Source organism: Salarias fasciatus, chromosome 7, assembly GCF_902148845.1.
Source record: "Salarias fasciatus chromosome 7, fSalaFa1.1, whole genome shotgun sequence".
NCBI classification, from domain to species: domain Eukaryota; kingdom Metazoa; phylum Chordata; class Actinopteri; order Blenniiformes; family Blenniidae; genus Salarias; species Salarias fasciatus.
The window spans coordinates 19,738,278-19,766,197 of record NC_043751.1 but is presented as its reverse complement, the minus strand read 5'-3'; the positions used below and the strand labels follow the sequence as shown (position 1 = coordinate 19,766,197).

The 27,920-nt window shown below is 44.6% G+C and overlaps 1 protein-coding gene across 2 annotated transcripts in view; it reads right to left on the bottom strand.

Moving 5' to 3' along the window:
* otud7a (OTU deubiquitinase 7A) overlaps window positions 1-27,920 on the bottom strand; it is a 37,304-nt gene that overhangs the window by 6,086 nt on the left and 3,298 nt on the right. The window contains exons 1-10 of one of the 2 annotated variants that reach the window (XM_030095740.1): window positions 20,691-20,859; window positions 14,390-14,519; window positions 11,842-11,995; window positions 9,396-9,581; window positions 9,098-9,316; window positions 7,704-7,805; window positions 7,064-7,191; window positions 6,359-6,471; window positions 3,765-3,892; window positions 3,531-3,680 (exon numbers count right to left, since the gene is read on the bottom strand). In XM_030095740.1, the coding sequence (XP_029951600.1) occupies window positions 3,531-3,680; window positions 3,765-3,892; window positions 6,359-6,471; window positions 7,064-7,191; window positions 7,704-7,805; window positions 9,098-9,316; window positions 9,396-9,581; window positions 11,842-11,926 (1,111 nt within the window). In that variant the 5' untranslated portion in view covers window positions 11,927-11,995; window positions 14,390-14,519; window positions 20,691-20,859. Of the gene's footprint in view, window positions 1-3,530; window positions 3,681-3,764; window positions 3,893-6,358; window positions 6,472-7,063; window positions 7,192-7,703; window positions 7,806-9,097; window positions 9,317-9,395; window positions 9,582-11,841; window positions 11,996-14,389; window positions 14,520-20,690; window positions 20,860-27,920 lie in introns of those variants that run through there. The other variant, XM_030095741.1, reaches the window with a different exon arrangement.

The window sequence follows — 27,920 nt, the reverse complement described above, 5'->3', positions numbered from 1 at the left end:
TGTAAGATGGACGGGTGTAAATTCAGCTTGTCAAGAGATGTGTTCCCTCACGCCAAGTTAAGATTTCCCTGTGCTGCAAATTACAACGCATGTTCCACCGGCTACCAAAATAAAGCGCATGACTAACGCGCCTGCAGCCCGACAGTGGAGCGGTAATGAGAGCACATGGCATGGCAGCACTGCAAACTGGGAGGGGGAAAAAAAACAACAAAAAAAAACGGCCTTTCTCAAAGAGGGTCTTTCCTAGAACAGCGCTGCCCAGAAAAAATCAGTCATAATCACAAACACACTTGTGTACACACACGCACACACACACACACACGCTTCAGACAGTGAAAAGACGGCGCTCCGGCTCCCACTCAGTTCTCACTGGGGTCATGCAGCAGGCAGCGGGGGTCTTTGAGGTGCCGTCCTGGCTCCCACGATGCAGCTGTCCCCCTTTTCTCTCCATTCCAGAGTCCTGTGTGTTGCTGTTGTTCCTGCTTGGGACCGGTCCAGATTCAGAGTTCCAACACTGCCAAATGAGCTCTGGGGGACTAAAGTGTGCTGTAGCGTATTTACAATCCCTGTTTGGCAGCCTTGTTTTGCTGTCCTTGAATGACCGAATCCTCACGGCGTGCGCGCGGATGACGTCACGGCCCGCCGCGCTACGCAAGCTCAGCAACACAGCGGCGACCGGGTCTCCGCTCGCCTCGCAGATGGAGAGAAGAGGGGAGAGCTTGGGTGTGACCTGTGAGGAAACAGCTGCTGGAAGTGGGGGGAGATAGATTTTTCTGAGCGTTCATTACATTCTGACCGGGGCTAAAATAAACATCTCTGCTCTCTGGGTTCTGAATGAGGGTTTGTGTCATGAGAGCAGAATGAAAAACTGGCTTCTCTTCTTCTCCCACTCCTCTCAAAAGGACAGAGACACTTCCCCCAAGGTTCGGTTCTCAGCGAAGAAGAACAAAGCCAACGTGAACTCTGCCTCGACACTCAAGAACAATTTGTACTGTCTGGAAAAGACGCAAATTTGAATTCTTGACTTTGGTCACTGTGCACAGCTGCAGATTTAAAGGAGCCAGTTCACCAGAGTAAACAGCAGTCATGCATATAAACAAGCCTGAGCTGCTGCTTCTTCTTCTTCTTCTTCTTCTTTTTGCTTCACATTTTAACAGCAAATCAAGACTTCAATTACAAGTATATCACATCTAAAGTAACCACAACAAATATAATCCCGACGCGGACTGCCATATTGGTTCAATTACGCCGACGAGTCATACATGGGCTGCGTTTAAAAGATAGAGACGCCTGGATGGTTCCGCCACACTGTCATGTAGGTGGTCTTTTTAGGAAAAAGGGGCCCATTTACTCCATTCAGACGGGTGCTAGAAACCCGACGATGGGATGCCAAAGAAAACCTGGAAGTGTTTTTGGTATTAGTGCCAGAGCTTGAAATAGCTCCAGCGTTTTCCAAAGGGTCAGTCCCTCTCCCAGACGTCGCCCAACCGCAAGCAGAAAGAAGTTGATGAGAGACGGTCAGCTGCTTCTACCGAGGAGCTGCTGCAGCAGGTGAGCTGGCTTCACCTGACTGTTGTATTCAGTCTTTTTGAGGGATGAACTTGAAAAAAAGTTGAAATTAAAAACTTTTTAATCTAACCTCTGGCTTAAGTCACCCCTCCTGAGTACAACCATCAATGCAGCCCCAGAAAAGTAGCATGAAAGTAGTAGCAGCCCGATCTGTCAGGGTGATTTAGAGTCCGGTTACAAGGAGGGACTCTACGATAATCTTCCATGCGGAGGCCTGAAGAAAGAGCCAGTATTCTGACTCGGCCACTGACACCTGAACACACACACCAGGCTGACAGTCCCTCAGATGCTCTTCGCTGCGCTGGAGGAAACCGAGAGGAAGCGTCCACCTGAGACGTCCACACAGTGGCCCGACTGTCAGCCCAGAGAGAGGGGCCGGCTGGTCGGGGGGCCCGGGCCGAGCGGGACGCGGCCCATATGTGGCGATGTGGTGAGGGCTTAGGGGCCGGCTGGGGCTACTCTGCCCTAATTGGCAGTGGAAGATTAGGTCTGTCAGTCTGACTCTCTGCGTGTACGTCTGGCATCTGTTCAGAGATATGAGGCAGCAGAGCAGCGCAGCACCGCGCCGTGAAATCCACAAAGCAGATGAAAATGCGCCCAGACACCCAGTTCGAATGATATCAAACAGAGGCACTGAATTATACATCATATGTGTGCAGATGCAGAAAATCGCAACCAGAGCAGCACAGATTTGTATCAGTGCTTTGCAACACGAGCTATCACAAGACGCACGAACACGCCAAGTTAGGCATACTTGTGTTTTCATAACATCTCGGGGAGAAAGAGACTGCAGACAAAACTCATTCTGATCCTATCACAGGACACAGTGTACCAGGATGAAACAGTACAGCCATGCAGTGGTGCTGGAGGAAGGCTGTTCTGTGGACATAAGCACCATCTGGTGGACATAAAGAGAACGGCCTCTGCTACACTAAAACAAACACACGATGGGTACGGGCTGTGTCTTCTCTGTGCTGCAGGGGCATTTGAGGACAAGGCTTCAGAGTGCAGACAGAAGGGGAGAAATCGCGTCTGTCTGCTCCTCTGACATGGCCGTACACCGAATAATAGACTGAGAATAGGCTCTTACATATTCATAAGAGTAGAAGAAAGAGAGGACGACCGAAAAAAGGAAGAAAGAAGCCGTTTGCGTGAATGTTTCTGTACATCAGAGCGGGAAACAGACACGGGGCTGGCTCACTGCCTACGCAAATGACAAGCGAGTTCCACCCACCGGGCCAAATCCAGAACAGCGCAGCAACTACCAAGACTAGTCGTCAAGGAGATCCACTCTATTTGTCAATTAAAGGAACTCCGTGTGACGGGCACTCCGACCTCAAGAGTAAGCAATGCATCCGGAGTGGGAACGGCCGACGTCTGAACGCGCCGAGCGACGACGAAAAACAAAAAGAGTTGCCCGGCATAAGCGGAAAAGTCTGCGCAGGCAGGCACGCCAACGACATAATGCAATCAATATGCTCTGTGCAGAACCACATCACACATTCCTGTGCGAGAGCCAGACGCATGAGGGGAGACTCCTTTTATGACCGGGTAATTTCGCAGCAGTGATTTCATAGGAGGGCTGCACAGGGACAGGCGAGAAGTATCTGGTCAACTCCGCATCAGAGGAAGGAGCGCGGCCACTCCCCGGCTCCTGCTTCCAACCGGCCTGTTTTAATAATGGATCACAGGTAATTAGACGGCTGTCTCATACATTATTCACCCCCAGCAGGACAGGCCGACCACTCGCTTTCATTCCACAATCTAAAAAATCAAGTTAAAAGCAAACACTGCCACTTTACTGCTTATATCAGCATCTGGAAATTTGGTTTTCAATGAATAGGAGGTCGAGAAGAGCGGGGTTTGTTTTTCTGCACAGATTCAAAATAAGGATGCCGTCAGCTTTTTTACGTTCTGCTGGGTTATGTAACGGCGTCACGTGACGCTGGAGGCTTGCTCACCTTGCTCTCGCTGCTGGTCTCTCTGCTCCATGGACACCAGGGCAGAGAAGTGGGCTTGATCGTAGGCCAGGACCAGCGGGGAGCAGTGGCAGCGGCTCGGGGGAACCTCCAGCGGCAGGTAGAGTCCGCCAAACGGGATGGGGGCGAACGCTGAAAGCCAGTCACAACCGCAGCTTCAGCTCGACTCGGCCTGTTCGTCTTACCGTCCGGCGCTCTGCCGGAGAGCGAGCCTACCTTCTCCCCCTGAGTCTCTGAGCATCGTGTCCGCCACCACGACGATCGGCCTGCGCAGCACGTGGGCCAGCACAAACACATGGAACTCCTCCAGACTCTCATAGACCGGATCCTCCGAGTTGTCCACCCTGAAACACACAGACGCAAAAACATTTCATGTTTCACTGTCGACCCGGCTTTGGCCCATTAATAGTTGAAGCCATCTAGAGTTAAGCGGCGCGAGGATCTACATTTAATCTACACGTCAGTGGACATACATTTGTTTTAAATTTGTGCACAAAAACGCCATAGACTCTGTTACAAAATAAGGACTGAATTCAGTGAAATGAAGGCTTCTTTTTATTATTAAAATGCAGCCAATTGAGCACAAAAAGGAATACTTCCCTATTTAAATCTTCGTTTGCTTGAGTCTTTTTTATGTCGGGATGCTGTAATGCTTCATTTAAATTTATCAGGTTCAAACTGAACCCTATTGGAAATGAGTGAACTTTTTAAGTTCTATTTTTTTTTTTTTTGTGATTTGGATGACAGTGGGCCCCAAAGACAGAAGGCGAGGTGATGGAATTAAATGATTAAAAAGGCAAAACAAACAAAAAAAAGATATGCTTTTGTCGCTCTTTCGATGCAAATCGTCTTCCTCAACAGTGAAATCCTTCAAATCCTTTAGGTCTGTTCACAATTCATTCACAATGATCTCCGTGAATGAAAGAATGCAGAATAAACAGAGAGAGAGAGAGAGAGAGAGGGAGAGAAGCTCTCAAGCATGCAACCACCAGGGAACCCGAGGATGTGCAACAATTAAGTTGTCAGCCGCACAAACAGCCACACTGCCAAATTCACTCTAATAAAGAGCCTCTTAATATGTGAGTCCCACTCATCCTATTTAGGGTCTCATCTCACACCAGGACCATCAAACAACCCTAACCTGATTACTGTATTCCAGTCAAACTCAATGAGAGGTTAAAGCACCGGGCTAAATGAGTAAATTATTCTCTTTAAAGGGATATTTTTCAGTGATGGAAGGCTGCGGTGCGCTCAGATGAGTCTGCACTTGGAATAATGCAGAGACGTCGAGCTGCTTTCTGGCATTTCCAGCACCTGTTATCAGTGTTTTTACATGTATTTGTCATTCAGACTGAGAGTTCAGACATTTTGCTTCACCGACAAGCATTTCAACCCAAGGAAACGCCTCAGCGAGACTTCCTGTTCACAGTTTGTTGTTTTTCCATTAGACCAGCAGCTACGCTTAACACCTAAAGCGCACGGGAAGCCGTGCGCGTTTATTTCAGTAGACGTGGAAACAAAGACGGACCGCAAGCTTTCTCTGCGTGGGCGGTGGAGGAATCCAGAGTTACAGTTCCCATCTACCTCTGTAGTCTGAGATAAACCCACACTTACGCTTATTTATGCAACTTGCTGCAGCTAGAAAGTAAACCACAGCTCTGGGGAGGCCGCTTCAGCAGGAGGGGTTCATACGGACAGCAGCCAGTAGATGGCAGAGTCAACCGCCGCAGCAACAACAACAACAACAACAGTACAAATGGGTTCGGCGAGTTTCCCTGACAAATTGATCTTGGAAGAGAAGGTCAGCTCGGTTTTAATGACGAGCTTCATGCGGAGCCTCGGCGTACCAGGAAATGAAACGCAGCAGGGAGACGTGTAATGTGCGACGTGGGATGAACACTGCACAGCTCCCTATGGCTGATCCACTTCATCCTGCTCATCCTACACAATGATTACAGGGCAGCTGTTCTTTGAAACCCGCTCACAGATGTGAGGGGAGCCGCATCCCGATGATACAACTGCTCTATACTTAACAGATAACGTTCAGACAAGACGCTTAGATCACTAGAATTACACCTGGCAGCAGCCAGACGCAAACACGGGCCGCAAACAATAGTATGCTGCTGTTTCTATCAGTAAACTTGATAAAATATGCACATTCACACAGGTAATTTAAAAAAGCTGATTCACCAAATAGAGATGATTTTGCAAGCAAACATGCAAATATGACACATAATCACCCTAAAGCCCAACACGGACTCAAACCAGCGACATTATTATCACGATGAGGTGAGCGCTTCCAACAGTGCAGCCCTCTGCTCATTCTCTGATAGTTATTATCCACTTCGTCAATGTCGATCAGCTTCTTCTTGCAGCCCCGAGCCAAAGATTAGGCAGGACTCTTTGAACACTTCACTTTGCTCCTGACTCACACTTTTTAAAACTTTCCAGATCAAAGTTTGTATTTTATTCAGGGCGTCAGCGATGGCCTAGAGAGGATGGGGAGAGTGAGATTGTAACTCGGAGTGTGTTGGCTTGAATCCCACTGCTGATGTTGCATCAGGGAGAGAATCTGACGTGAAAGTTGTGCCAAATCAAACATGCGATCATACTTTCAAGGAGGAGCTGTGACACACGGTTTTCTTTTCCGAAATACCTTCCATATGAAATACGTTCTATAGATAAACTCTCCTTGCGTTTGAAGTTTGTTGTGTGTGTGTGTGTGTGTGTGTGTGTGTGTGTGTGTGTGTGTGTGTGTGTATGTGGCCATGTTCCAGGCTGGATGCATTAATATGAGAGAAGGCCCTTACCCTCCGCTGGTGTTCCCGTTCTTGCTGAGGTGAGTTCGAGGCTCACTGGACGCCAACTTGAGCAGCTCGTTCCACTCCCTCTCCCACTCCTCCTCCGTGTACACCAGGCCCGACTGCACAAAAACACACCCCGGAAAATAAACCCAGATTAACATTAGTGGTGCACAACTCCTATTAATATTTAATTTTGCTATTTGGATTGCAAACACAAGTCCTCGAGCATTCTATTTTTTTCACACATTGACATGTTTTCTGATGGCGACGGGTGCAAGACAGTGGTGGGCCCTGACCAGACTCGAACCAGGACTCTGTGTTAGATGAGAGGCGTCTTCGATCGGGAGGCCAACCAGGACGCCTTGGGCGTTTTTAAAACACGAGCATCTGGACTACTTCTTAGTCTGAGCTATCTTTGGTGACACCATTTTTTTTTTCTAATAGATTTCAAAACGCTTTAATCCTCCAACATCAAGAGAACGGAGAGGAAGTGCAGAGGATTTAACAGCATTAAGCACTGCTGCTAACGCACACAAGCTATCATGCAAAGACAATTTTCCTTGTAGCAAAAACCCAAATGTTGGGCTGAGCGCAGAATAACATCAGCGCTCTATTAACTATAAAGTCCTCCTCTCGGTTGCTCGTATGGATTTATTAACGTGTCATAAGCGAAAGGAGATGCGATGCGTTGAGGACGGACGCTCTCCCGACCTCCTTGTTCTGTTGGGTTTGCTGCCACCTCCACCTCCGCTTCAGGGCGTCTCTCTCCGCTCCGCTCTTCATCATGGTGTACAGGGATTTCCTCAGCATCAGGTCTCTGTCATGGAAGCCCCACATCCCTGATGCACACACATACACACATACACACACACACACACACACACACATACACACAGATAACACATTATACAAGAGAAATTAACAACATCGCACATATTTGCCTCCGGTTTAGAGATGACCCCGGTTCTATACTTAAACTCGTCTCGGGCCGCTCATCAGATGGCTGTCAGAGCAGATTACATTAACACTCTGCTAACCCAGCACTCCCCACACAAGGGAATCTTCTTCAGCACATACCTGAATGTGCTGCCAATGCCTAAGCCCTGCAGCTGACGGTTCCCTGTGATGTATAGGTCAAACGCCTCCCCTCCCATCCCTCCTTCCCTCCTTCGCTCTTTCTGCCTGCTCCTTTTCTTACTCCATTTTCTGGATTCAGCTGCAGTGACGCAGCACAGACTCACTCGCTTCGGTGGCACCAACTCACACAGGTGTGAAGAGGGGAAGAAAACACGAACGTTTCTGTTCGGGTGTGTATTACGTGAATGAGGCGTCGGGCGTCTGGACGACTCACCCAGAGAAGCAGCATGCAGAAGGCAATTTCCATCTCCTGTGGTGGCCAGAGGGAGCAGCTTCTTACAGCTGGTGCACATGGTGGACCACCAGTTCAGACGACCTGGAAACAGGCAGGGAAGGAAGAGTCTCATTCAGTCTGACGGGCTAGACGACACACTAAGAGAAGTAAGAGACATCTTTATAAACAAAGAGTAATTAGGAAAAAAGATGATCAGAACAGGTGAACAGTTTAATAGTAAAACAATAACACAAATGCTTCCTAATGATTGAATTTTATTAGTCTAAATAAATGGTTGTATTCAATACGACTGTGCTTCTCTCCCTTAAATGTGCATCAGCCTCACACCAGCCGTTTATCCGCTACAGTGTCTTCGGTTCGGCCTCCATCGCCACCCTGCTTGCATCCCAGAGGGAGAGGCGACTGTTTCACCGCCGTGGGCGCCGCACACCGCTTTACTGCAGGCGGCCTCACTACTCTGAGTCTGCATCATTTATTCAACAAGAGTAAACACAGAGGAGTCGCTCAAAGATTCACCCTCAAGGGTAGACTGGTTTCCTCAGTCTGCACTTCTTGATTTTGTTTAATTTTTTAATTTAAATGCATCCAGGACTATTTCTCTGGAAGTTTTTATGGTTTTACATCAATGAGGGATCCATATGTGGTGCACATGGACTATAATGGCTGCAGTTCAACCTCCCATAAAACAAGGTTAATACAGAGCTCGCTGTACTTTTACTCCTAATTGCAGGAATAAACATTTTATAGGAGTATCTGAGATGTGAAACCCATACTTTAGGATGCATACAGTTCATGTTGAATTGAAGAATTGACTTATATTTAGACTTGATCTATTAAGAGAGCTCATACACCATCATGCGATTGTCTAAGTGATATAAAATCAAAAAACCTACAGGACTATGGAAACATTCTAACCTCATTTGTGTCTTAATGGCTAATTGAGCCAGCATTCCTCTTGGTTTTCTGTTCCCAGGTCTTGAACACATTTAGGTGGGACAGGTTTTACAATTTCTGTGGTGTCGCCGTGGGAAAGTTTCCGAGAGGATTTCAAACTTCACTAACTAGTTTCTCTCCATTAGTTCAGTTCAAAGGATCAGCTGGGATCTGACTCCTCTGGGATCACAGTTGCTTTGAATTAGTTGCTGTAATTTTCATTCCAGATGATGCTGTAACTGATCTGCTCAGTCTCATCCTCTACATCTGTCTGGATCACTGACTTCCCCTCGCGTTTCCCAGTACTGCTGCTTCGCGTGGTTTCAGCATTTCAGCATAATACAAATGAAGGGAAATGCAGGATTGTGTTACCTATCTCATATCCGTAGTATGAGAAGCACTATCAATCCATCTGACATGCGGTGTTGGATCGTACTCACCGGCCTGCTCCAGAGCCATCATGGTGGACTGCTCTATCAGATCTCTTTCTATGAAGCTCCTGAAGTCCTCGCTGTAGACGCTGAGGTCTGGTAGCTGGAATGTGTAAATTGGCATCTCGAGAGGGAACTGCTCGCTGGTACACTCGCTGGCCACCTGCAGCCGTGCCAGGGAGACGATGGCAGAGCTGGCATGGGAGATACCGCGGGACAGACGCTTCTCTGAAAGGAGAGGCGAGGATTGACTTTAGTTGGCCCGAAGCGGGAAGACTTCCGGCGTCGATGGCGTTGCGGCGGCTACCTTGTGCATTGTCCTCCTGCTTCTGTGCACACGGCCTGTCGATCTTGCTGACATGGGTGGGCGTGTCACGTGCCTCTGGCTGCTTGTAGTAGCGGCCCTCGTTAAAGACCTGCGGCAGGTTGGCAGTGTGGACCTGCCTGAGCTCCTCATAGTCATTCAGAGCAGCACTGAGGTCCCAGTTTTTACCTGCGGGTCGCAAACGAAAAAAACTGGACTTGAGTGCACGTCCGTCCAACGACAGTCCGGTCATTTCCAAGACCGTCTCATGTTTCTGTGGCTCTCAAGTTCCCTGGTGTCCCCCGAGGGAAGCTGGATTTTGAATAAACACAAGAAAAGTGACTCGCGAGATGATAAAGAATTTCTAATACTGCGCTGGTTTTTAATGTTTTAAAAGGATTTATCCAAAATTTTGCATGTTTCATGTGCAACAGCACACTGTGCACTGACTGCAGCTGAAAGTTAGCAGGACTGCCTCATAAATATGCTGTTCAAAGAAAGAATGTGGGAAGAAAAACAGGGATACAATGCACCAAAAGAGCTGAGTCTGCTGCAGACGAGAGACTTCTGCTTGGAGAAAACGTTTAAAGCAACAAGCAGACGCGGAGTGTTGATCTCAGACGGGGCAAAGCCGCTCGGTCGACATGCTGAGTCACTGTCAGAAACGGCGCTGGACGTTAAGGTTAGATGGCACAGCAACAAAAATAGATAGTGATGGGGGACAGATGCTTTGACAGACCGGCAACACCATCCTCATGTGCAGGACACACACACGCGCATGCACGCACATACACACACATAGTGGCAAACATGCAGAGAAAGCGCTGTCTCCTCTGGGTGATGGGTATCCAGCAGGAACCCCCTTGAGGTTTCTGAGGCACAAGTCAATCCTCAGTCTTATTATATCTCGGTGTGATTTCTCAGTGTGCCACAGGAATTATCTGTGAAACAGTTTCTTACTGCACTCACATTAATGCACACATCACGCACTTGTAATTCGAGCACGTTTGTGAGACTGGAGAAATATGGAGAGGATGTTATTTTCTTCCACAAACTTCAAGACATGATACTCGTCAACAGGACAAACATGAAACCGAGCACCACTAATCGCAGTCTTCCTCTCAAGACAATCAATGCAAAACTGATCCATTATATGGATCTCAGCGGCTTGAGCTACACAGATCCATGAATGCAACTTAAGGTGCAGCCACTCAGCTCCTAATGCACTGTCTTTAAATGCTTCAGTGTGGGGGAAGCCTCATTTGCAATCGCTGTCATCAGCAAAAAAAAACATATGATCTGCACTATGCACAAACATTCCCGCCCTCCATTACAAGCTGGGCAACTTCACCGAAGACTTCCTCTCATATTGTAAGTAGACCAGGTTTACAGGGGACTCGTGTTTAACAAGGAGGGTTTGAATAAATTACATGTGGGAGCTGACACGTCTGTGTATATGTTAATTGATGTTGGGAATTCATTAATACACAGAAACAGACACACACTATAAATCATTTGATTGGATAAATCCAATAAAGTTTCATCCTCTAGAAAAAAACCCTGATGTAAAAAGTAGCAACTGAGGTCAAATCCCAGCCAACGCCGTGCATTCAGTACAGAAAGCGGCCTCTAGGGGGAAGCATCACATCCTGCACCCAGCCTGGGGTCACTGAGCGGCTTTTTGATGCAGCAGGTCTGGAGAACAACGCCAACATCAGAGCTCAACAGCAGGCAGAATAACAGACAGGACGTCCGGGCTCATGTCTGCCCCGTCTGAGTGCACTGTCTTGTTCGCCGTCTGTCACATATTCCGCTGTGGCTTTGTGCCAAAGCAGAGAGAGAGAGAGAGAGAGAGAGAGAGAGAGAGAGAGAGAGAGAGAGAGAGAGAGAGAGAGAGAGAGAGAGAGAGAGAGAGAGAGAGAGAGAGAGAGAGAGACTCTAACACTTTAATACACTTTTAATACCTTTCTCAGACTTGACACTGGCGGCATTTTATACACTCAGACAAAAAGTTTTCCAGGACACACACGAACTGCAGAAACTGTATGAGAATTTCATCCGTTAATGGAGGTGTGATTACATGTTTCCACTCCTATAAAGTGGATATATATATATTTATATATATAAATATATCGTTCCAATGAATGGGCACAATGCTCTCCCTGCAGAGTCCACTCGTAAAGCTGTCACACTGGCCTCTAAATCAGCGAGCTGGCTTTGAGTTGCAGGCCTCTCTCTGTTCCTCCCCATCCTTTGTTTCCATTATTTTCCTTCCTTCTCATTTCCTCTCCTCCTCTGCTCCTCCTTCTTCTCTGCTCACTCCAGTGCACCCACAGTGCAGCGGAGAGCAGCTGATCAAAATGGAAATTCACCGCCATAGAACCTTCTTTACAAAAATAAGAAAGAAAATGAATGATAAAGCCAGTAAAGCCTCCGGCGGGTGGCTTACCTTCCAGCAGGTCTCTTGCCAGACCTGGTTCTGCCCCTGTGGACCGAACAAAGTCTGACAGGACCGCGTCCATGTCCAGAGTCATGTGATCATGTGTGTGTGCTGCCCAAGGTGCAGCGGTGGCCTTGGTGGACGCCAGCCTTCACGTTCTCATCTGGGGTGAAATGAATAAATACATACATGAATAAATACATTCGTCAACAAGCTGCAGAGAAGTCCAGACACGCCTATAGAACCTCATCTGACACTTACTGAGCCGCCTCTCCCTCCTGGTTTTAATCCCAGCCAGCAGCCTCGGCCCGCACTGGTGTGTAATGCTTCATAGAGCCGATAGTTTTTTAGCGGTGAGAGTAGCACTCCACTCCCAGCACTCCTCCCCAGCCCTCGCTAACAGTCATAACACAATGTTCAGCATCATAGATGTAATATCAACAACACGCAGCCAGCGGTTATGTCCAGGACACACCTGCCTATCTCCAAAGCCTCTGGCCCGCTGCCCACGATCATAACAACATTGAAATTCTTCCTGCCACTGAGCGTCAACCAGAGGTCTCTGGGTACGATCCAGCATGTAAACTGCACCGGAGCCAGACTAAAGAGGATGGATGCCCAGTCCATAGAGTCTGGAGACTTAGTGTGATGTTATTTAATATGATCCCAGCTGGAGGTCCACGCCGTGGCTACGCAGCACCGGGACGCCGAACGCCGACAAGCGCCGCTTTGTTTAGGTGATAAACAAGGCTCCTAAATTGCACGTCTTCACTCCCTTGGACTGTGGGATGAATGAGTCCATGCATAGCTTTCATTCCACTGGAGGCTGTGTGGGAGACGGAATAACTGAGCCCTGAACGCTGTCAGTGAAGAAACAAACACCTCCAGGTTTCAGATTCTCACACTGGGCCTCTTGTTTTGCAGGCCAGAGGTTTTTTTGTGAGCCTGTTCAGGTCTGTTGCTTTGACCTGCCGGACGCACGCAGATATATACTCTGCCCACGTGCCTGTGAGCAGCGAGCTCCAGAAAGTCTCCGGCCGTGTGTGTCACATGCCGTGAATGTCCGTCAGTGTTCCTCCGCTCTGGAAATGGAGCTGACACAAAGCGAATGTTATTGTTTACCGCTCCCGGAGCCAAGTGTCCTCGGAGCATCGCCCTGACGGGGCCAGCCAGGAAATTATAGCGTCTTTTCAACCGACCACAACAGAACCATCCCAGATTTAAAAATTCCTTTCAGTCACGACCGTCACCAGATTCAATTTAAAGGTCCACGTCATGAAAAAACAAAACAAAACTGAGCGCCGTTCAACTGTTGGCCTCACAGAAGAAATTACCTTTTGTTCAAGAACCAGCAACTTCAGCCTTTATCATATCAATTATTAATGAGCCAAAGCCGCACTTAAGCTGTAGTTTAGCTGACCTAGTTACTGTCAACCATTTGCATTGTGTCGAATGTGCATTATCGAGTGGAGAGACTGGAGGCGCAGGAAGCTCAAATGACTGGAAATTAAGAGTCATGTAACAAGTTATCAGGTCAAAAACGAACCAATGTATGTTTTTTTTTTTTCTTTTCTTCAGCACATGTAAATACCGGCTGTACTTGCAGTTCAATGACAAAGGGAAAATTATTTATTACGATTAATTCATTCTTATGTATTGTTTTGTTTTTTTTTACATTATGTCAATTATATTCTCCTCTGTTCAGGAAGAGCTAAGATACAATTCATGGGTGTGTAATTACACTCATCCAGCAAGAATGCCAGTATTGCATTGCAGAGCGAAAAGCCTTCAGACCAGAGGAGCGGAACAAGACACAGGAATAGCTGAATATTACAGGCCACGACCTACTCTATTCACCTAATAACAGACCTAATCACATCATTTTCCCCGTGGGAGGCAATTATGACTCACAAACACCAAAATGCGTGTTTATATATCAGATGTGAAAGCATGTGGGCTGGAGGAACCACGGACTGTCCAGCTTCCTGTTAGTCATAATCACTATTAGCATAACTGTGGCACAAATGCCTCGACAAAATGTGAGGAAAGACATTATAAAACACAATGACAGATGGCACAATTGACTAAAAATGTCCCGGAAATCTTAACCAGTTCATGTCCTCTCAAGGAAAAAGATAAAAGCAACGGAAATCTTTAGTTTCTGAAACAAGAGCTTTTTAAAATGTTGCTTTTTCCAAATGAGACCCAGACTCTCTAAAGAACAGACTGTTAAAGATACATGAAGACACACCAGAACTCTACAAAACATAGCGAACTTAGAGTTTTAAATTGTCACCTCGCTTTAAAGCATGACAAACAGACCTATTATATTTAAAATAAAAAAAATAAAGCTGGGGTTATTTAATCCAGTCCTGGACTCATCAAATGATACAGACTTTTTAAACAGACATAAATTATCAAATTAACTATAGAACTTAAAAATATTCCATTTTTGTCAAATCATCGTTTAAAGATTTGGGTGACAGCAGCAAATATTTTGCTCTACTGCAAGTTACAGTGTTTAAAAACACTTTTCCACTGATATCATGAGACTCACGTTCTCTATTTTTGCTGAGGGATGTTGAGAAGCCATCTGATGACCGCGGGACTGTCAGAACCAGGCGCAGCTCTAGTCCATGGCTTCAGAGGCAGCAGAGGAGAGGAAGACACCGGGGATGCAGAAAACCCTGAAACACACAGAGAGGGATTCGGTCATCGTCGTGACGGACGGCGTCCAGGAACGGGTCTCGTCTCAGGGAGGGGCGGACGGCGGACGACCGGCCCTGCCAGAGTCTCCACACCTGCTGTGGGGATTCATGGATAGATCTGCAAATTTGAATTTAACTGTGGATGCAGAAATAAACAAGATAGCCAGGCCTATTTCCTCGTCACCACCAACCATGACAGAGCATCTGGGCACACAGAGTTTGACCCACTAAATAAAGTGATGACTGAGAGCTGCATCGCCCCAAAGGAGCCAATAACATCACACACACATAAGCCAACAGTATTGAGAGAAGGGGTTTGAACTTTTTAAATTGTACTGAGATTGTGTTTCCACGTATTAAACTCAATAATAGATAAACTGCAACTGAATTACGAGGCAAAAACATGTTGAAGATCTGTGAACAACGGCTGGATGCCGATTCCCTCAAATGTTCTCAATGAAAATAATACATTTATTGCTTAATAATATCAATTCAACAAATTGTCACTTATAATTTTCAAAGTAATAAAGTAGATCAAATGGTGTTAATTACACTCAAGGATGTGTGAAACTAGACACACAAAAAGTACAATGTTATGAATTCAGGGTGATTTAAAATGAGAAGGGTGAAAAACACGAGTTAAGAATTCCCTGAAATTAATATCCCAGTAAGGAGGAAGCACCACACCCAGCCTGGACAACAACGTCTAATTCTCTTGCTCTGATTCACACTGTTTATTCACACTGATATGATCTACACTGTCAGCCAAACCTGAAAAATATTTTCTCAACAAACTCTATTTTGTTCTATTCCATCGCTCTGCCTTATTTGACAAATAGCACCAAACACAAACAAAACTAAAAATTTCAAGGAAATCTCAGTTTTTTTCCAGAGCACTCAAAACAAGCTATGTACTGTAGTTGATTGCAATCTGGAACTTCACCACTGGATGCCACTAAACCCTCCCTGCAGCAGGACTCTGACTTTTCAAACACTTGTCTGCAAAAAAATCCACCAATGTGGCAAAGAAAATGCAGACGATGACCTGGGCCTTCACATGAGACACGATAAAAGTATCAGGCCGATGCTGGAGCCTCAGATGATCTCTGTGCGCGGCGGAGCGGGCGGAGGTGTGATTATGAGCAGTGGAAACTGTGACGGAGACGAGCGACAAAGGTGCGAGCCGCAGTGGAAAGAAATGCCACCGCTGTTATTTTGCCATCCTCGGACGGATCTCGCCAGACGACGCCTCCCTCCACCCTTTCAGCAGAACCCTGTCAAACTGCTGAGGAGTTGGCGTCGAAGCTCTCCTGAGCGGGACTGAAATGCCCCCTCAGTGTCATGCATAATTCACGTCAACAGAGGAAAGGTTAGATCCTGGATGTGTCCTGTTTATTAAACAAACTCCCAGTAACTTCAGGACGACGTGTTGTGTTTGAAGGCGGGACTTGTGAAGTGACAACAGTTTAATATCAAGTGAAGTTTGGCCTAAAAACTCAAAACATTTCCAGAAAAACTGATGTTTCTACCAATCAGACAATATTCGGAAGCATCCTGTAACTGACAGCGGTTAAAAGGTTAAGAGAACATCCCTATGAAGCAAAAGTTACTTGACTAACAGTGCCTTCATGTAAAAGTGAGACCACTTTGTGCTGAAAAAATTATAAACGACAGGTTCTGAAATATTCAGCTTGTCTGGGGAACACTCCTCCTAAAAGGCTGGTGGAGGATCCTGACTAATATTTCAGTACGAGTATGCTCTACTGACCAAACCACCTCTCCGGGTTAGTACTCCAGAAAGTTTAATAGAATCCCTCAACTAAACCATTTTCTTTTAATATTAAAACTTTATTGCCAAAAGAACATTACATTAGATATCTGAAGTTTCACTGTTTCGTGACAGCAGGTGTCAAACATATGGTCCGTGGGCCAAAACCAGCCAGTCAGGGGGTACAATCCGGCCCAGGGAAGGATTTTTTTATTAATGAAAGTAACCGTTATTTCAAAATTTCACACTATACTGTATATTTCAGGCTGTTCTTAATCTTTTGTCAAAAGAAAAAATAAAGAAGTAGAGAATCACTGAAAAAAATATAACAACAAAATTGGTATTTTGGATTATTGTTCTTGATGTTTGGTTCGATACAAAAATGACAAACTGTATCACACGAAACTCGTAAACTTAAAGCAACTTTTTTTCAAAACTAAATGAAAAACCTGAGGCTTAATTTTATCAATAAAACAAGATTTTTCAACAGAATATGTTTTAAGGTGAACAGAGGCTTAAAACTGAATTGCTGGGGTTCTTGTAAAACATAACTGAAAATCTCCAGACACTAAGCAGGCGTGGCGTGAGAGTTAGGTTGACTGGGATGAAGTTTTCATTTTTCATTAAGTGGTGGATAAATCAAAATCACCCCAGTATGTTCTTCTTAATCCTCTGAAAAGTCTCAAAATGCAACCTGACACTTTGAATCCACCACTTTTCAAAGCAAAATGTTTCTGTTGATATGAAATTTAAAAATTCAGTTTAATTTCTGACAGTTCGACTTCCATCAGTTTGTTATTGAAGCTTAAAGTTGCCGAGACTTTTAACATAAGTGGAGTATTTTCACACTGTGAGGCCTGGAGGTTTTTGGTGGGCGTGGCGCTCAGTGTTACCTCTGTGATGACCTTTCGTGACCCTCACGTCGATGAAACGGGCCCAGATAAGGGACGGCGGAATGTTGTTGCTACGGTTACCACAGTAAATACATCGATCACTGGAAACATTCATATGTGAAAGTAGAATAGAAAAAAAAAGCAGAAGTTTTCAGCTTCATGCTAAAATTTTCCACACCTGCTGATTAGTGGGAGAGTCATCTCACGCTCTCAACGCTTGTGGGGTGAAAACTTGGGGTCTGCCAGCAGCTACAATCTCACATTCATCAAGATCTTTCCTTATAACCTTCTAACTCCACTGCCGAGGAGTAGACCTACTATTGACACAACAGTGACACACTGTGCAGACCTACTGCACTCCTACAAAGACACACACTGCTTTGTTTACTGCCAAAGGCCCGCTGACCCGTGAGCATTGTGCCTGCAATCTTTTCATATCTAGGAGGTCCCGCTGAGAACAGTCAAATCCAGAGACAGAGGACTTGATTTTAATCATTTGGCAGCAGAAATGCATCACAGGACACAAACATGCAGCAAGTATACAAACGTGATCAGCTTTTAGGTCAGGGGTCACTTACTGTTCAGCTTGTTCTGATTGGGGCCGGATCAGTGAAACTAAAGCAGAACTGCATTCATTCACTTCACTAGCCTCTAGGTTAACATCTTGTTTTGGTTTTATTAGCAATGAAGTGGCAGCTAGCTGACATTGCACAATGTATAGCTGTGGCTACAGAATCCATAAATAAACCAATTTAACACCAGTCTGATTACAGTCCCGTCATGTAAACCCGTCATCTGATTGGACTGGCCCTGTCAGGCTGAAATGGCAAATATGATGAGATTGGAGGAGGAGACGGGACCTTGTTCATGATCTGATCAGAATCCATATGAACCACATGTCAGCTTAAAGATACGCAGGAGTCACATACTCACAAAAACACAACATCACAAGGTTGATCGGTCAAACCAACTAATCCATTTTTTTCACCGATGAACTCCCAGATACAGTTGTTCATGTAACAAAAGGCCAGTGCCACAGTGCAAAGAATGATGGGGGTTGATTAAACTGTGAGGCATTCTTGGTTCAAATCGTATTTCTCAGTTGGAAAGAATTCAATCAGATTGGCCACTTCTGGCCCGGCCCATGTTTGACACCCCTGGATTATACACTAATCCAACAGTCTCAACCCATTAAACAAAATGAATCCAATTAGACATCAGGCGCGGTATAAACAAGGCACCCTGCTGACATATAGAAGCTGGGCTATGGTTTTACATAAATAACAGCCATATTATGAAAGCGGGTAAACGCTGCGAGAACAGACTATTATCAATAAACCACACGTGGCGATGCTGGAGCCTCCCTGCTGAGAGCAGTATGTTGCTGATGTCTATAATTCAAGTACCTACCTTTTTTTTTTTTTTTATTAAGTGGCATTTAAAATGATGCACTTTACACCACAAGACAATAAACCCACTCGTGTGATGATTTGGGTCGATGGCCTTAATAGCTTCCGAGGACCCATTTCTAACAATTAAAAAAAAATAATAATAAAATACTGCACCGCTTTCTGTCATTTTAAGCATTGAAAAATAATGCATAGCTCTCAGCATTATGCATGCTAATTTTGTAGAGCAGGTCCCCGCCCACCACTTCCTTTGCTTTGTTCAACACTGCGTAAAGCCTCACTACTGTAAAACCGCCGGCTGGCTTATTAGCAAGTGTGAATTTACAAAGCAGGGAAAAAAAGATTAAAAAAAAAAAAAAAGTGTAACTTTTTTGTGGACTATTCAAAGTGGGAATCACAGCTTAAAATAAGATTTTGACACGATGCACCTTCTCTTTTTCCATCATGACGAGCAAATGTGATCCCGGCTGCTTCGCCACACTGTGCATGATGTATATGTGGATGTATGTATCCATCTTACAGTAACAGGATGAGTTATTGCTGAGATAATTGTCTCCATAGTGAGCGCTCATCGCCCACACGCATGGCTAATACACAGCAGGTGGGAGGTGAACATACTGTACAAACACTTACACTCTACACTCTGCACTGAAATCTCCATCATGGCTTCAGAAACGGTCCGGCAGCAAATCTGAGACATGCAAACCGAGGTCAAACCACTGCAGGAATTTGATTTATTATGTTTTCAAATGTGAGTTTGTGTAGGTTAGATGTCAGAAAACAACTGAATGCAGCAAAAGCATTGTATGTAAGATAAAACACTGTTTTTTTTTTTTAATAAAAATTAGAAATATTGATGGAAATGTTATAAAATAGTTTTAACACTAGCTTGATAGAGTAATCTTCATTTTGTGTTTCCTTAACAGATACTGAATGAAGTGCACGGGTGCCACAGTGTTGAATGTGGCTGGTCGCACCCTGCTCCTGCTGCAGCACCACCTCCCCTCGACGAAGTGTAAAATTGTTTAGTCTGGTGATGGAGGAGGAAACCTTTTTATAAAGACGGGACGTCACATGGTGACAAGCTGCTGCTGCACTTGCCAGTGGCACAACATCTGGTGTCAGCCTCAAACCTGAAGTCAGCCAGGAGAGGAGAGGAGAGGAGAGGAGAGGAGAGGAGAGGTTTTCCTAAAAATGTCATGTGTTGCCAAACATGTGGCCTACGGTCCAAAACTGGGTCCACAAGAGGTTTTCAATCCGGCCCGAGGGGTGACTTTGCAAAGACTTAAGATATCAAAAAAGCCTATTTTTTTTCTCCTTTTCCATAAAAGTAACATCCGTTCCTAACCTGCCCACCACAGAGAATGCCACAGCAGATGGCAGCTCGAAGCCGAGATGCAGCACTGAAATACGTTATCACTTCAGAAAAATAGGCTTACAATCAAAGCCTCAAAAAGCTCAAAGCTGCAGATATTCTGCTTAGTGGGAATTTGCCAAAAGATATTCTGAAGAGAAACACTGAAGCAAAAAAGATTTCAGATTATTTGTCACTAATTTTAAAAAATCTGCCTAAAATACTATAAAGTTTTAGATTAAATCATGATCTGAACTCACTGATGGTGCAGCTTCTCCAATAAAGGTTCCATACAGGAAAAAAAGAAAAGAAATATATATATGTATATATATATATATATATATATATATATATATATATATATATATATATACACAAATAAATATATATGTATGTCTTCGTTGCTGAAAGCATAAAGACCACATGGTTTATTAAAAGGTACAATGTATGGAACTATCTTTAAAACTTTAATAAACAAGCTAAGAAAAGAAAACAACAGTCGTGGGTTGTCTCCATTGGTGTCAGTGCTCTGTGTTGTAGCTATGTGCACTCTAACAAGCAAGCAGATTAATTAATAAATGCAAACACAGGTTGAAAATCTTGGTAATGGTCAAAAATAAAAACACAAAATGGTTATTGGAACTCAATAGTCTGAAAAACACACAATTCACAAATGCCCGTAATTCATGATTAATAATGAAGTAGTTGATCAAACATAATACTCACAGCGTACAGATATTTTTCATGATAAATGTATAAGCAAGTGGCTCAGTGCATTGCTGTAAACTCATCCAGCTCTTTCCACAGATTCCCAGAGTAACATGAACACGACTCCAAAGAGTCAACAGGACAGCAGAAACCTAAAACCACAGCCGGGTTGGCAAAACAGTGGCGAGGGACCTGTTTAGCAAGGCCCGGACATAAGATGCGGGCTTTGCAGGTTAAACACAAAAAAGAAAAAAGCCTCGCGGCCCTCAAAGAGTCCGCCCTCGGCCGGGGGCGATGTTTTAAGGTTCCTCAAGGCGGCCGGAGAATAAAATCTCTCATCCTGGCTCGGACAAACGGGTCGGCCGTGCCAGCCGTGGCTTCATCATCAGCGGGTGAGCCGAGCCGCTGAGAGCGGGGCAAAGCACCAACATGCTGAAGCTGCTGCGTTCAACAGCTAAGCGATAAGCACCCCATGATCCCCGTCTCTGGAGGGTCAGAGAGCACAAACACGCATGCCTGTGCGTCCAAAAAGCGCCAACTATAGCGTGTTCCGCCGCTCGGCCTGCCCTCGGTGTGTTTACCCGTCTCAGAGCTAACAGAGCAACTGCTTCCACGAAGGGTTGCCAAAATACAGAAGACAGCTAATAAAAGATGGCATTCATTTTTTTTTTTTTCTTACCCAGTACTAGCTCGCATGCCTGTGCGCAGCGCAGCAAAATGTCAAGACACCCTCTCAGTTATGGTCAGAGGAAGAAAACATGGCCATTACTTTATGCAATAACGGATACAGTTAGGATAATTTAATACACTGCCAGACCGCAGACGATTGTTACAAAGCAGCGTGACTATAAAGGATGAATGAAGGAAAAAAAGCTAAGAGAAAAAATCATTTGTACCAGCAACAAATGAGCACACTTCCAGGAAACACATTATTTCCACACAGGATCAATACTGAACAATCCACCGGCCCGCTCGAAAACATGGTTAACGTTTGTGGCGTGGGAAATCCGTTTAACTGGATACTGTAATGTCTCATCAAACTACAAACCAAGCACTTTCACTGTTTCAAAGTTCCAGCCCGTGAGCGCAAGATTCAATCTGCCAATTTCAATGCAGAGTGGAAGCGCCACTTGCTATTCAGCCGTCATATCAGCCGTTCCGCCTCTGACTGCAGCCGCGGCGGCGAACTTACACTTGTAATGACCGCATGTGAGTCACCAGTGGTCAGTGTGTAGGGGCAGCAAAGTGTGCAGGCATATCTGCCATCTTTCTACAGCAGGGGTGGCCAATTCATTTTCCAGAGGGGCCACATGAAAAAAAAAAATTAAGATTACTGCAGAAAGCCGAGCAATCAGCTGAACTCAATGCTGTTACATATTAAATCTCCATGTAGTGCTACATGGTTTAAATGGGCTCCTGTTTCTGCTTTGAATCCTTCAAGTATTTTTTTTCTTTGAATTTTTTTTCCCCCCTGGTGGTTCAAATCATTGAGCACAGCGAACACTTTCACCTTAGACTTCATTAATTATATAATTACACGCCAAAGTCCTGTCAAAACTCTTATTTACCATGATGACTTTGTTGTAATCCATCATCTCAGATTGACCTCATGTCAGTTACGGAGTTCAGATCTGTACATAACTTGACGAGGGTTTCAGTGTTTCAAGTCATCTAAGATCAAGCTGGTGGGTCCAAAAGCACCTGATCAGCATCCAGTGCTCTTCCCCCTCCATCTGCTAACCAATCACAACCAGGAAGAATCAACATAACATATGTGGACTATTATTTCTTTTATGCTACGCATGCTACTGTTGCTCTTGCTGAGTTGAAAAGGAAAGTTTTTAGTGCACATTTTTGACCCCATTAGCATGACGATGGAGCCAGCGCTTCCAAACCATGCTGTTAGTAACCTGAAGGCCGCCTCAATCAGTGCATGGCATGATATGTTTCTGGCGAGGGGTCCTGACCCGCCGTGAGCACATCACATTGAATCACTTTCAATTTTGAGGGCTCCAATTCTTCCTGCTCCATCCTTCCATTAGGCTCTATTCACTCTCTCCAAGTCTTGCATGAGGCGGTTCTTTGAGCGACTCCATGGGAAATCAAGCGCTGACGCCCATTTTCAAAGACGAGGAGGGGGAACCGATGACGGACACGAAAAGCAGGCAACAAATCAAGCGTGAGGCTCCCGACGACTCGATCCCTTTTGTCAGAACTCGTAATGAGACCACGAACGAACGCGCGCGCTACTGTATTTTCGTTTTCTGCCAAGAACCGAACTCTTTCGGAGGAAGACGTCCGCGCACCTGCCCTTCGCATGCAGTGAGGATAAGATGCTGCTGGAAGCAGGAATGTCACGTTGCATCTCGTTGCCGCGCTGCACACTGCTAAGCGCAGCACATTCCCCAACCCGGAGAGTTGTTGTAAAAATTGCACTAAAATGTATCATCACATTAATATTTGAGGTCAGTTCTGGTTAATGCTGCAGAGGGCGGCACGAGTCCTTTTCTCCGTACGGTATAAACACAAACTAACACTTCCAGGAGTGTGAGGAGGAGAAGCCACCTTGTGCTGGTGACCATCGGCAGCATCCCAGGAGACTCAGTTGAATCTCGGTTGAGACTGACTTGCTTTCGAACAGGTTTAGCAACATCAGTGTTTGCAGGCTCATTGTTTTAAGGATATGATTTGCTTCCTTGTTTACAGTTTGGATTATGTAGAGGTAAAACTGTTCTTAAGTGACTTTTTTTTTATAAATCCCACTCTGCTCTGATGTTAAAAATAAGGAGATGTATTCTCTCCTCAAACATTTCTTATTTGTATTAATGTCTTTTTTTGTGTGGTTGAACAATTTTGCAGCTCTTAATGACTCCACCACCTCGGCAGGTTGGGCTGCTCTCAAAAGGAGTTAAGGATCTATGATGCAGCAAAAAAAAAAAAAAAACAACAAACAACTGAATTTCAATTTTCTGTCAAAACTGTGCGTTTTCCTGCATTATCTGTGGTTCTGATCGCTTAAAGACAGCGAGCAGACTGCGCACCCAGACCGGCAGTCACACTACAGGCAGTAACTCAATTTAACAAAGCAGCCGATAACGGCGGCGTCCGACCTTACAGTGGAGCCAGATGTGTGGTTTCAAGCCGAGCCACCAAACAAAGAGCTGGATGCTGAGGGCCGCGGAGCAGATCATCACCCCTTAAAATGTCAGCTCCTTCCCAGACTCGTCCCCCTCTTCCACAGACTGCCACAAGCAGACAGCCGCGGCTAGAAACTGAAGCAGAAGGTTCTCGATTTGGAGAAGAAAAAAAAAAAAAAGAAAAGAAAAAGAGCACTCAATATCCTGCTGACAGAAAAGATACATCGAGAAATGTCTGGGGAATATGAAACGGTTCATAAATGACTGACTGGCGTAGAAGTCAATGTTGGAAATGTACAGAGGAGGCAAAACGAAATGCCAGCTGATTATGAGGGATCTTGAGCCTTTCTTCTGATCCTGCGTAAGAGAAGGGGACGCACGAGCAGAAGCCAGCTGGTGTGTCCTATTTGAGTTTGTGCTGAGAGAGAGCATCCTCACTGAACAACGCACAGATGTTTGAGCTTGTTGTCGCCGTTTTCCAGCTCAGACTTTACGCCAGTAATTTGTGATAACAAATTACATCTGGAAAGTATTCATGCTTCATCCATCCATCTTCTTTAGCGCTTCATTTTTTTTCACCCAAAAAAAGTTATTTTTCTAAATGTTTGCATTGTTTTTTAACAAAAAATGCGTGTTTCTGGATGCACTGTACATATGATTCAGTGCTCACCAGATTTTCAGCATGATTGTTTCAGTGTATGTTGGCAATACACCACAATAATCTGAAGGGTTGTTGTGAAAATATTAAAGGAAATTCATCTGACAGTGTGCTTCGGCTGGCAGGCAGTCGCCATTGTCCCACGACGCAGAGTTACGATATCTTCACTGCAGCTACAATAAGAGAAGAAACGCCAGCGGAAAATGTTTTGACACCTGTTATATTCCAGTCTGTATCTCACAATACCAGTATTGTACTGCGTATCACCAGTTTAGGGATGACTGTGTGGGTGGGTGTGTGCACGACTGCGTGAACGCTCAAGTAGGTGGAGAGAGCAATATCACATAACCTTATTCTTAATTTAGTATCGAAGAAAAAAAAAAAAGGCTCTACAACCCAGAGACCCACAGGTTCCACTTGCAGGGCCCACAAATGATGATATGTGATGATTCTGCAGGCTGGAATAGTAACTTCATTATTGTCAGTGTTTTATTGAAGCTGCTATTGGGAGAAATGCACATTTTACTTGTAAAACGCGTTAAAGAGAAAGAACTTTTTGAACCTTTTCACTTCAATCACATTGAAAAGGTTTAGTATAAATCGATACATGCCGAATAATAGTGACAACTCTCGCCTCATAGATAGAAGACCTGTTATTTCAAGTCCAGAGCCTTTCTAATTGATTTTTGCTTATTCCTGTGTCTTGTGCTTGTGTAGGTCCAGCTTTCATCCATCCCTCTACGATATCTGTATTATCCACCAGGGTCATGGGGGCTGACGGTGACCAAAGAGCAGCAGATCACCTGGGCACGTTCACACCGAGGGGCAATTTAGTGTCCTGATTTAACCTGCATGTCTTTGCACCGTGGGAAATATGTGAGGCAACAGTGCTATCCACTTCAGCACTGTGCCAGACACTGCTAACCAAAATACACGATTTTTAAGTTGAATGTTCTGTCCACGTCCATGTTTGTCTTTGTGTTTAGAGTGTAGCCTCCACGACAAAAAAAATGGGAAAAATGATGCTGAAAGATCGACGGATGGCAGACGTATACTGCTGCCCCAGCCAGTGTATCCTCATCAGGGATAATAGATTGATGAAAAATACTCTGGACTCAACAGTCAGTCATACTGGAATCCAAATGATGACGTGTTGTAATAACATCATGTCAAGAGCGGGACAAAGCCCAGAGCTCACTCGTCTGGTTTTAACATTTGTAAACACGCTACGAGCTGGTCACAATTCGAAAATAGCAAGTGCAAGAAGTACAGTCCAGTACAGTTAAACTAACAACAATTACTTATCAAGAAGGAGCTCGTGGTTTTACTGTAGCAGGCAATTTAAAAGACTCCCAAAATGCAGCTGCTCTTGCCACTTGATCAGAATCAACAATCAACAGAAGCTGTGTAACAAGTTTCGATATGAAACAGCTGTAAGCATCATTTACCCCCAAGAGTCAGAAGACGGTGAATGAGCAGGAAACAATAACGATACCTACTCAGGTAAAGCGTCGCGTTGGAATGGAACAAGAGATCTCAGACTGAAAAAACTTGCTCTGATGCGTGTTCTCAAACTGACACCCACAGAGAGGACCGTCAGTGGGTGGGGGTGTGCTGCAGAGGAAAGATGTGTCATACATCAGTAACTGCTATTTGATTAATTATATTGCAATGTGAAGGATGATGCCAAGGAAATAACGTTCCACTTTCATCATCTAAGTTTTAGGTGTCAAATGCATTTTAGCATTTTAGCACTGACAGAGACGGTTGGTTGAGGTAATTCAACCTATCTGATGGGAAATGGAAAGTAAATATGCTGCTTTTTTAACTTTATCGTTTTAATTTTAGCCTCTCATACACACATGCACACACTCACACACACACACACACACACGGAGGAAACTGTGCAAAGCTCATGCCCGCCTGCTGGGAGAAACTTGAGGTTCCAATAATTAATGATTTATTTCAAAGTAGATTTTTACAAGCCGCATTAAACCAAGCAAAACAGCAATGAAACTGTCTTAATCAACAGTATCTCTGAAATACCTAAAACTGAAGAATTATCAGTATTCTCAAAATGATTTTTAACTTTCTAACCTCATTTCCAAAAAAGGTTAGGATGATGTGCAGAACTTGAATCGAATCACAATGCAATCGTTTGCAATTTTCACAAAACCATGTTTCATTCAGAGGCAAAATCAAGACTGACAGAACACAAACAGATTATTTTACAACTATATAAAAAATATGCTTATTTGTCACCTGGATTAAAATGACGTATCTCAAAAAAGTTGAGACAGGAGCAACAAAAAAAAGAAAAATCACTAAAATATAATCAAGCATTGGCCAATGTAAAGATTAACTATAGAAGTATGTCATAATCTTTTAGGTTAAATGGCTACAGGTCAGTGTAATTCTTTTTAAAAGTGTTATGTTTTAAAATAGGCTGTAATTCCTTAAATATGGTAAAAGCTCTGCGCCTTGTTCACTCTTCATTTTCGTTTTATCATCTTTGTGAAATCACACTAATCAACAGGCTTTCAGGTCGGCAGCTTTCAGCCTGTCTTACTTGCATCTAATTCCTTTTTTTTAATGATATTAACATTAAGTTCATCACTCAACAGCAGCTCTGTTTGTTGTCTTCCGATAAGCATGTTTTGGATTACAACTTCAAGATACTGAAATGTCAGCGGTCACAGATCAGTACCGGCACGTGCTATTTCCAGAAACAACTTCCAACACGAACCCAACTCTCCTTGGCGGTGTTCTGGGTTGGCATCGCCACTACGCCACAACAAAATCCTCCAAATTCCGAAATGCTTTTCAGATTTCACTGTAGATTTCCTGTACATGTCGATAGGCTTTATCTTTCTGTCTTTTCAATAAAGGTCGATGTACGTGCTGAACACACTGCATCTTTCACAACGAAACGTAATTTTCTTATACGGAAAATAATCAAACAATCCTATAAATGTTAAGTGAACCCATCCACACAAAACAAAACCTCACATTGGGTTTAGACCGCACAGGTGAGTGACTGTGTAAAGAAAAACAAGAATCAAAAGGCGGTGGGTGGAGAAGGGCTTCAGGGTGAATGACCAACGCAGACCACCGCCGCATGTTCCTGTAGAACTGATGTCTCATTGGCAGCAGCCGTATACGAACACAAGGATCCATCAGAATAAGAAAGCCTTAAAAGCTACTGTATTCCTTCACCCTGTTGAGTCATTCCAGCTCTCCGCTTCTTCGTTTAGTCAAAAAGGACACAACAAAGGCAGGGGTGATATCAAAACAGACAGAATAAAGAGCAAATTAGCTCTGCAATGTTTCCTAAATGGGTTTTTTTTTGTAAACATTTGATATCACATGCTGCATCTCTTGGAATGAAGATGAGAGCCGGGGCAGCGGCAGTGACAGACAGAAAGGCATTTGTTTTCTCCCACTTAACAAAAT